We start from the raw sequence: 10,952 nt of genomic DNA on the forward strand, positions 1-10,952 counted from the left end.
CAAGTGTCCACCTCTCCAGGGCTATAAAAAGGGACAGCTTATTCTGCTTATTTGGCCTCAATTCTCTTGGAAGCCCAAGCCATATCTTGTTCACTGGCCCATGACACACACACACACAGGAAGCAGGGGTTTACGAGATTTTGTGGGTGGGAGGTACTGGGATGGGGGGTTGGGTTGCATACCACTCTTCTCACTGACCTCTGGCTCTGTTCAAGTTCTGAGGGGGGCTAGGAAAGTGAGGCCCTGTATTGCACCTGCTAGAGGTACTTTGCTGGGTATCCTGCTGTTAGCTTCCCCTCTTGAGTGGCAGCTAAAGGAGTGCCTGTGTAAGCTGATGCAAGAAGAAAAGGGACAAGTAGGGATGAGTCATGCTCAAGTTGGTATTGAATTCTCATGGGTAATCAGAGGGCAGTGGGAGGTATACATGCACTTGCCATAGCCAGCTTCTTATGCGGACCCCTCCCAGTTCCTCCATCACTGCCTCCTTTGATCCAGTCTTTGAGGTTTACTCAGACCCTGCTTTGACATCTTTCTCTATGATTTTCATGACCCCCAAAAGGCCCACAACATTCTCAAGCCTTAATTTCATGATCTAGCAAATGGAGAGGGTCACGTGAACGTCAAAGGATGACTGTACAGAGTGTGACCATGTCATTAAAAAGCCCATGGCAGGACCCAGCACATAGTAAGTGCTCAAAGGGCCGCATCATTGTGGCAAGCTGACACTGGAATGCCCACTGTAGCTACCAAATCTGTGTCAATTTGGATGTGATAATCAGAATTATCAGACAGTGTTCTAGAAAGAACACAGGTTCTTCCTAGCTTCCTGTGCTGTCAGTGAAGTTCAAATGCCTCATATCTTGGGGGGTAGTAGAGAGTCTGTCTGGAGGACCTCCATTGCTTTCCCCTTGACCGTTGGTTCTGTGGGCCAGAAGCTGTTCTGTCCCTAGACTTCGGTGCCTTCCCTGGGGAAGAGAACACTGTTGGTGTTAATGCTATTGTAGAAATGTGGGCTGAATTGGTTGAGGACAGAGCCTCCATAGCCTAGAGCATTGGTGGGTACCGGGTTGGCCCATTCACTCCCATTCCCATGGCTACTGAGGTTGGTGAGGGGGGTGTAGGAGTTGAAACTCAGTGAATTCTGCCCCATCTTGTCAGTAGGCTCCGGGCTCAGTCCTGGTGTGGCCACCGAGCGGCTCATGGGGTTTGTCCCACTCACATAGGCTGTCATGGTGGAGAGGAAGTTGTTGAGGCATGGAGTGCTTGACGGGGCAGGGGAGGAGCGCTTCTCTGGGGAACTAGTGGTGTCCGGTGAGGCAGTGTCTAAGTCCTGAGGCTCTGTGGACTTGGGGCTGCTTGCCAGGAGACTGTTCTCCGTTTTCTCTGAAGCCAAGGAGCTGGTGCTCGAGGAAGCGTCTGATTTTCTCTTCCTTTTCCTGCGGAAGTTTCCATTGTCAAACATCTTCTCACAGTTGGGGTCCAGAGTCCAGTAATTCCCTTTGCCTGAGACAAAAGTGGGAGAAGTTAAGAAAACAGAGAGATGGACACAAGGCCTCATTCCATTCATCTGCAACATTATAAACAAAAATCAAGGGCAACAATGCAAAGAAAAGAGCAAAGCCTGGGACAGAAATGGAGAAATTGCATAAACATCTGCCCACCCTACCACACCTCTCTCTAAGCACACCCTACACACCTATCTTTCTCTAAACATACCTGCACTACAATCCACCTCTCTCTATGCACTCCTTCTGCACATCCATCTCTCTCTAAATAGCCCCCCTCCACACACACACACATGAGGCTTCCGGGAGTGTACAGAAACACAGCTTAAGGCCTAAAGGACTTTACAAGATTGATCCCTGTAAGGGTAAAATGTGGGGGTACAGGGATCCAGGGAGTGGTGGGGTACTGGTTGGGGCTTCTACTTATTACTACGGTTCAGGAAAAGCCAGGGAACAGTCTGGACTCCTGGAAATGCATCTTGAAGATGGACTTGAGCCCTAGCTTTGCTCCTCAGTGACAAAGGACTTTGGATAAATCTCAGTTTTCTGGGCTGAAAAATGCTCGTTTCCTCAGACTCACTATGGGAAAGGACAGACACTACATGTGTCCAAGAGCCATGCAACTGAGGTGCCACCAAAAGGGATGCCCCAACAGTTCCCTGATACTCTGAGCTGGAACATGGGGGAAGACCTTGCATGGGACAGTCTCTACTCAGAGGGACAAATCGATCTGACAAAGGCTGACTTCAAAGGTGGCAGAGGTAGGGTTCCAAGCCATACCCTGGCTTCCTGTATGGAGAACCAAACTAGACTTCAGTTCTGGAAACTAGATTCAGGATTATTTTACACTCTTCTCTGAAGTGTCTGTGGCTCATCATATGAAAGGGACATTCCAGTCTCAGTAACAGAGCTGTGTTTAAGTCAAGGGTCATCACTACCACTCCAATCTATGTCACTTTGAGAAGTCAGCTTCACCCCGAATGCTATTTTCCTCATCCGAGCAATGGGTTCACTAAGAGACACCCTGCAGGGTGCTGCCAGGATTAAAGGAGGATCTGAATGGAGGGGAGGACACTCAGAGCCATGCCATGAGGCCATCAATGGTACCTAACCAAGGCCAGGTCCTCTCCACTACAGGGGTGGCTACAACACACGTGGGCTTACCTGGGTCGTCCTCATCTCGGGGCACCTTCTTGAAGCAGTCGTTGAGTGACAGGTTGTGGCGGATGGAGTTCTGCCAGCCAGCCTTGCTCTTGTTGTAAAAGGGGAAGTTGTCAGCCACATACTGGTAGATCTGGCTCAGTGTGAGGCGCTGGTCAGGCGCACCGTGGATGGCCATGGCAATGAGAGCTGAGTAGGAGTATGGTGGGCGCACCAGCTTCATGAGCTCCTCCTGAGAGGGGATGGGCAGCCAGCCCAGGTCGCTGGGCAGTAGCTGCCTCTGCATGCCATAGGCCTGGGGCAAGAAGGGGCTGGCATTAGTGCCAGGCAAGTAGGGTGGTGGGGTCATGGCTGGCCCATTGAGCCAGAGGTAGGGGTTAGGGGTGGCCCCGTACTCCCCACCACCCTCGAAGGAGGGGGGACGCTGAGGGCTGGGCATGCCCTGAGGGTGGAAGAAGTTCTCATAGTAAAGATTCATCTCGGGGGGCTCCTGGCCGATGCTGGGGAACTGGGGGCTGCATCGTGGTGGCGAGGGTGCCGGGAGGTCGAAGGAGCTCATGCTGGGGCTGGGTTCGGGTAGCCACCTGCTGCACCTGTGCTCTCTAGAGCTGTCCCTGACAGGTGTTCAGCTGGCTCTGGCCTCCTGTGACTTATACCCTGAGGGCTTGGCTAGGTGGCCCCACCCAGGGGCGGTCACCTGCCTGCAGATCGGGCCAGGACCCGCCTCCCTCTTTTCCCTGCTGGTTGTGGCCTTGGTCTTCACTAATGATAAAGGAGACTTATTATAGCTGATACCCCAAATGGCAAGGGTTCTCTTCAGTCCTTCTCCCTGCTTACTTTCTCATCATCTCAGCTTACCTTTCTTTTTCCCTTTCATTTTTCTCGCCTTCTTACTTTCCATCCCTTTCTCCCTCCTCCCTGTCTTCTCTACTGCTTATTCTGTGTTTCTTTGTTTCCCTTCTCTATGTCTGGCTAGTTCTCTATCTCTGTCTCCCACTCCCTCTTGCTTCTTGTTCCCCATCCCTCATTTCCCCTTTTGCCCCTGCCCCTCATTCTCTAACCAATGCCAGCCCACTCCTACTATCCGCAACTCCTGTGCTATGGTCTTTGGAAGGGAAGATGCAATGCCTTTTCTGGAGTTGCCAAGAGATCCCCTAGCCCCTGGAGAGAGAGAGAGGAACTTGTCCTCTGGAAAGGACTCACACGCTTCCCACTGCTCCTAACACACACACACACACACACACACACACACACACACACACACACACACACACACACACACACACACACTCTCTCTCTCTCTCTCTCTCTCTCTCTCTCTCTCTCTCTTTCTCTCTCTCTCTCTCCCTCTCTCTGCAGGCAGGCAGAAGGCAGTGGGAAGGTTGCTGTGGACATGGCCTGGGGACTCACCAAGATGAGCCATGGGTCTTTTAAAAAGAACATCAAAAGAGAGAGGATGGGAATTAGATTTTTAGGGAGAAATGAGAAAGAACACCCATGATTCAAGTTTATTTCTAGCTCTAAGGCAGAGAAGTCTCTCCAGATCCTCTGTTGATCTAATGTCTGTGGAAGTTGTAGTACACAGGCACAGAGGGAACTGGGCAACACCAGGACCCCCAGGTGCCCATGCCCTTGCCCTCTCTTGCAGCTTCAGAAACAAGGCGTGCAGCCAGGCCTTACAACTTCCCTTAGCTGATCAGCCAGGGCCAGTTTCCTCTGGGTTTTTTTTTTTTTTTCTTATTTTGTAGGTCCCAGCTTGAAGGTTGCTTTCCCAGCCTCTCTCTCTCTTCTTTACACAAACATCAGGCCCTGAGCATGGGGAGTGGCTGGAGGTCTCCTTGTGGGACAGGCAGTTCTTTCCTGATGAAGTTCTGGAAACAGCTGAACCATTTCTCTGATGGGACAGGTGAAAGAAAATCGATGCAAGCTGTCTTTAATACTTCCCTCTGCCTCCCAGCTCTGCTTCTTTCTCCTGACTTTTCACTTCCTCCAGATGCCATTTGAGTCTGAAGTTTCTCTGAGTCTGAAGAGGGGGCACCACCTAAAGAGGTTGCTTGCCTAGGACTTATCCTTGCTATGGTCCCCTGGACAGTTGTGCCAGGTCACATGACGAATGTGAGTACCACGGAATTGCTTCCTTTTGCAATGTTTGGGTGCCTGCCTGGAGAGGAGGTAATTGTGTGGGAGGGGTTTCCCTAGAGTCCAAGGATCCCCCTGTTCCCCCATGGATGGTTAGGGAAAGAGCTTTCCTACCAGGTCTAAACCTTAGACTCCAAAAGCTCCCCGAGGTTCAAAGTAAGTAAACTGGACATGGTTTTTCAGAACACTAAAACAATAGACGGCATACTTTTGTTTAGTCTCTCAACTAGGAACACTTAGCTAGCTGACAGTGGAGCCCTGAATTTTTAAAATATACCCCATGAGAGCCCAGGATCATGGACAAAAAGCTGTATAATTAACCTTGCAGCTCTGCTTTTCAGGGCTCAATTTCCAGAACTGGACAGAACAAAGAGGTGGTGCAGGACCTCCACCATGGCATTGCTTATTACACCACCATAACAAACTGTAGGTAACAAATGGCCAGAAATGAGGGCTTAGTTAAATAGTGCCTCCTCCAAATAATATGGCCTTATGCAGTTATGAAAAATAGATTGAGGGAGAACAATTAAATATTAGTGGAATGGAAAGATGGCTGTGTTTAAGTGAAACTTGGAGAAATGGGCTTTAAAACCATACTTATTTTTATATGCACACACATACAAATACAAGATACAGAAACATGAAGATTAATTTTATGGATGGAGATACTCTGTTTTGTGTAGTTTCTAAGTGGTTCAAGAAGCAAGCATGTCGTTGCTTTGCTTTGGGAGTGGAATGTAAAAGGTCAGAAAGAAGGGGTCTAGAGGTGTGACTCAGCAGGGCAGAGTGTTTGCTGATCTTCAGAGGATCCAAGTTCAGTTCCCAGCATCTGCATTGGGCAACTGCCTGTAACTCCAGCTCTGCAGAATCCAGTGCCCTCTCTATGGGCACTCGTATGCATGCGTGAGTGTGCGTGCGTGCGTGTGTATGCATGCGTACACACACACACACACACACACACACACACACACACACACACACACGCATGCACACATGAGCAAACACCCATAAAGAAGCAGTGTTAGAGTCACAGCAAACACAGGTCCTGAGCTCTGGTGGACCCACCAACCAATCGTAGCTTCCCTCAGGGTGGAGTGGTCCTTAACACATGATTAACTGGAACATGTTTCCTCAGATTTGAATTTTACTTCTGTGAATTTTCAAAAGGTCTAAAAACAACTTCATCCACAAATGAGATGTTTGATTCTTTTCCCGGAAGTCCCATCCTCAATTTCCTCAGGTGAAAATGGGGGAAAGGCCCAGTACTTAACTCACAACATGGTTGTGGAGTAAATCATTTTACATGGCACAGCGAGGCAATGATGGATGTTATACTGTAGTCACTCTGGAGTTGATAAACACAATCAGGCCCTTATAGAGCTTATGCCTCATATGCTAATTGTTGGCTTTTGGCAGTCAAAGGCCATGGGAGGAGGGACAGGAATTACAATGAAAGGAATGGATGGGGGGGGCATGTTTGGTGTCACAGACCACATAGCCTGATTGTGATATTGGAAGATGATGGGGCTCCCCCTAAGTCTCCTGGCTAGAGACAAGCGCACCTGAGTGTCCTGAGCTACACATAGACCTGTTTTTTTTTTTTCCCCAGGCAGTCCAAGAAAACCTGAATGGTTGTAGGAGGCCTGGCAGGTTGTAGGAGGTCTTGTCTGGTACCCAGAGGGCAGTAGCTGGGACCTTTGGTCCCCATGCATCCTCATAGGGTGAACCCTTAGACCAGAGGATCCACTTCAGATTTTCATGAACCCTGCCTGAGACACGGCAGATGGACAGACATTGGGAGCTGCCTGGCCAAGCCTGGGACTTCTGGGAAAAGAATCAAACATCTCATTTGTGGATGAAGTTGCTTTTAGATCTTTTGAAAATTCACAGAAGTAAAATTCAAATCTGAGGAAACATGTTCCGGTTAATCATATGAATAGACAAGCAGACAAACACATAAATAAAACATTGAGGAGTAGGGTCTGAGCCATCCCAGGGAAGGTTACAGTAGCAGTTAATTTAATATAGTCTGGAGACACACCTTCTTGAGTAAGATTGCTTACGTGTTCTGAGCCCCATGTGCCATACAAGGGACGAGACAGCAGAGCATTATAAACACAGGCTTTGCGATTGGACCTGGCTTTGCCATTTGGTGGTGTGTGATCTTGGCCAAGTTTCCTAATCTTACAAGGCCTCACTTTGTTTATCTATAATGTGGAGACACAAATAGCATCCTCCTCAAGGCAAAAGAAGGAAACGATTACTTGATACACATAAAGCTCCAAGGCTGGAAGCAGTCAAAGGGGCAGACAGTGAGAAAGACAATGCCCACTTCAGGAGGCCAGGCAATGACGAGAGAGATGGCTCTGGGCAGTAGGCCCAGTATTGTGTTTTCCTCTATTTGCTTTGGCCATTTGGGAGCCATGGCCCTGGAGGGAAAGAGGAAGGGTCTGGCACAATTTCTAGTGTGTGCTCCTAGCATTCAACTGGTCCAGAAGCCTGGGGTACCTCACCCTCTGCAGAAAGGGCCAATTCACAGATACATGACCAAAAGAGCTGACCAGGGGCAGTCACAGCTGGCCTTGACTTTGAGAGACAGACTGTCACCTTGTATCTTTAGAGGTCTGATATCAGTTCATCTAACAAGAAGATGGGCCCCTCTAATATGGATTTTCATAGTCGATGGTTCACTTAGTTCTCTGGGCCACATTGTGAAGTGAGGATTCAGTTTTCTTGCTCGGGCCAGGGGACAGTGGCACAGGGCAGGTGAATGACCACAAAGACAGAGAAAACAGGTGAGAACTGACTTGGCTGTCTGCTATGCACTGGGGCTGAAGGGGATCACATGTAGCATACCCAGGGAGAAGAGAAGCCAGGCCTTGTCTCTGGACTTTGAGATTCACTCTTACATGGACTCCTGAGAGACTATGATTGTAGGCTAATGGTTCCAGGCCTCAGGTTCTTCACTGGGAAAGGGAAAAATCCAACTGCCTCTGAGTGTTGCTTCAGGGACTACACCGTGGGCATGTAGACATAGTAAAACCCAGTTCTCATTTGGGATGCAGGAACTCCAGGTAGTGGGAGATGCTGATGTCCCACCAGCTGTGGTTATAGTACCAAGGGCTCATGGACCTTAAACGTACTGTGCACTTGACTTTGATGGGTGCCCCATGGGCTTGTCTTCTTTTCTACACATGAAACACAAATGACTCCCCAGGTGTTGAGGAGGTTCTTGGTGTAGAAGTGGGTTGTAATGGGGAGTCAGGGCAGAGACTAGTTTAAAGCTATTGCATTATAGTTTTCTCATCTTCAACATGGAGATGATAGTCTCAGTGTTGCATACCTGCTCCCTCGGAATGGCTACACATGAGGATGGACAATCAGTCCCTACGTGGTTCTCTTACCCCACCTAGCCAGCAACACTCACAAAAGCATGTTTTGAGATATTTGGGGACTTGACACAGGGATGATGTCTGTGCCCCAGGGAGAGGTTGGTAGAAGTCTGGCTGGGGTGTTCCTCAGGGTAATCTTGGTGCTGTCCATGCTTTTTTCGTGGCTACTGTGCTTGGGATGAAGAAACATAGGTCAATACCGCCCTCTGGTGGTCTTTTTTAAAAAGCAGGAGCCGGGGAGATTAAAGTTCCAGGGCAGACTAAATGGTTTGGCCAAGTGAGGGCAGGAGACACAAGTGAAAGTGTCAAGTGTGGTGCTTCCAGGACACAAGAAGGAACATTTTATGATGGCGGCGTGACTCTTAAGAAAAAACCCTTGTCTGTCTGCCCCGGCACAGCGAGTTCTTGGTTGGAATGAAGCCGAGTCTGTAGGAGGCAGTCTGACCATGTTTGAGCTGCATGGATCTGAAGTCTATTCCTGCAGCTGTGTTTTCTGAGTGTCTCTGTGCTGTTTAGATTCAGGGCTTCTGCTTTCTCATCTGTAGATCTGTTACAGAGACTGAAGTAATACAGCTGTGAGGCGATGCATGGACAGCAGTCATTTTGTCTGTGATTCGGCACAGGCTAGGCTGTCTTCACAGATCCACAGGATTGCTGAGGCTGACACACCTTGTGGCGGTGGCCATGTTTGTACTTCTTGGTTTATTTAAAGTGTGTGTGTGTGTGTGTGTGTGTGTGTGTGTGTGTGTGTGTGTGTATGTCTGTGTGTGTTTGCAACACAACAAATGCCTTTATTTCGGTATGCATCCACATTTCAACAATTAGTGGTCCTGAACAGAGTGGGAAATGTGGCAATGAGCCAGGAGGCTAGGCCTACCCATCTGAAAACTCATGACACAGAGCTACTCCAGGTCTTTGCTGAGGGTCTGAGGAGCAACAACACTGAAACCTGAGTCCTCAGGGTTAGGGCCTCTGTTCCAGCTGTCAGGTTCCACGTCAGACCTGATGGGTGGGCAGGGAATCCTGTCCAAACCACTTCAGTGTGTAAAAGCAAAGCGATTAGTAATAAAGGAACTGACTCAGTACCCTGTGCACTGAGGACTCTCTGCATGGCCTTTCTCTAGGCGCAGCCACCAAGGACCCTGAGCGCTGGCAGGTTTGCTGCCCTGTGACTGACTGCTCTTGAGACCTGAGCTCAAAGTACATCTGCTGATGGTGGCAGCAGGGCTGAGGACCCGGAATGCCCTTCCCAGGCTGGTGGCAAGTGTGCGTGTGGCCAAGAGCTAAGTGAGAAGACCAGGCTCTTCTAAACTCATCTCACGGCTCTGGCCACAGCAAGTGTGGGGTGGTGTGGGCAAAGAGGGAGTTGAGAAGGAGGGGGAGAGCAGCACCCCTTGATAAAGGTGGGGAGACAGGAAGCCCTGAATTCCTCACCCACGGCCAATTTCGGAGGGAGGGGAGGGTTACAATCTAAGCTTTGGCCAAGGGCAGGAATGGGGGAGGGGGGCAATGGCTTGGATGGGGCATCACTTAAGACTTAAGAAAGCAGGGGTGAAGCCAAAGCACCCACAAGCCCAGCAGTAGTCCCACGGCTGCTACCTGAAGGCTTCCCATCTATTCTAAGGGCTACCAAACAGCTGTGGCTGGAGGGCTGGGTGGGCAAAGGCAGAGCCAGGCCATGTGTCAGCAGCAGGTGATTGTGTGATGTGTCTGTTTGCAGTTGCGTTAGCTGTGCCCACTGCTCCCAAAGGAAACTGATTTCAATACACCTTGATCCCAGAAGTTCAACTAGGCAGCCAGTGGTTACACTCAACAGATGTTACACAGCACAACTTAGGTATTTCAAATGGACAAGAAATTAGTATCAGAACAGTGTCTTAGAATGAAGTCCAAGTAGAGCTTCCTCTCCAGTACTTTGAGGTCTACAAGGTGAATCTAGACAATTCACTACTGTGGAAAATGAAGACTTAGGTTGGATTGGGGAGGGCAGGCCGGGGACTTGGTGACTAATTGATGTAACACTGTCCTTCTGGTGGCTGTGGCAGCTTCATGTTCTCTTTTAACATCATCAAGTGCCGAAGCTCCTGCAGGATGACTTTGATGCTGAGGGAATTCTGCCACTTTGCCAGCACTGCCGTGGCCCTTGGATCCACCACTCCATTTGAACTACTCACACCGCTCATATTGACTTTTGTTACAAATCTTACAGATGGGGGTGCTTTTGGGTATTTAGGCCCACATTCTATTTTAAGGCTGTATATTCGGTTTTCATAAATTGTTCTTGGAGGCCCAATTATCATCCCTGTCCATCTCATAAGAGTCATGTCTTCATCGTCCTCTAGACCCCAGCTAACTGTGCCATTTCCTACTCCTTTCTGGCCTTCTTCCAGCTCTTCCAACAGTCAGAAATTTTGAGGGACTTTTACTCCCAAGCCTGTGGTGGCTACCATCTTGTGTCGCTATCACTCCTAGAATGTGTTTTAATTGCTTCTCTATTTTTTATAAAGTAGTCAACTGACCTTAAAGATGAAGTTCTGTGTATCTTCCAGAACTTGACCATCTGCAGTCGGCATCATTTGCTATAAGTAGGAAGTACTTTAGGTCTTGCACTGTTCTGGGTCTGAACTCCCCAATTTCATAAGTTGTCATAAAATAACTCCTGTCACAAAAATCTTCTCACTGGATTTATGAAGAGTGGAATCTAAGAAAAAGCAATACGGTCAATTTGCTTCTTGTTGGAAGAGTTTGGGCTGTA

The 10,952-nt window shown here is 48.9% G+C and overlaps 1 protein-coding gene and 1 pseudogene across 2 annotated transcripts; both read right to left on the reverse strand.

Annotated features, from left to right (window-relative positions):
- Nucleotides 1–946: 946 nt before the first annotated feature.
- Nucleotides 947–3,225, reverse strand: Foxi1 (forkhead box I1). Of its 2 annotated transcripts, none has more exons than XM_035447470.1 (2): nucleotides 2,670–3,225; nucleotides 947–1,224 (listed from the first exon to the last, which is right to left on the reverse strand). In XM_035447470.1, the coding sequence occupies exons 1-2, from the start codon at nucleotides 3,223–3,225 to the stop codon at nucleotides 947–949; spliced, it is 834 nt and encodes a 277-aa protein (XP_035303361.1). The 2 variants fall into 2 exon arrangements, with proteins under 2 accessions (XP_035303361.1, XP_027280641.1); XM_027424840.2 differs by having other exon boundaries at nucleotides 947–1,503.
- Nucleotides 3,226–10,203: 6,978 nt separating this feature from the next.
- On the reverse strand, nucleotides 10,204–10,647 carry LOC100767776 (annotated as a pseudogene).
- Between the last annotated feature and the right edge of the window lie 305 nt (nucleotides 10,648–10,952).

The sequence above is a fragment of the Cricetulus griseus genome, chromosome 7, assembly GCF_003668045.3.
Source record: "Cricetulus griseus strain 17A/GY chromosome 7, alternate assembly CriGri-PICRH-1.0, whole genome shotgun sequence".
Taxonomy (NCBI): domain Eukaryota; kingdom Metazoa; phylum Chordata; class Mammalia; order Rodentia; family Cricetidae; genus Cricetulus; species Cricetulus griseus.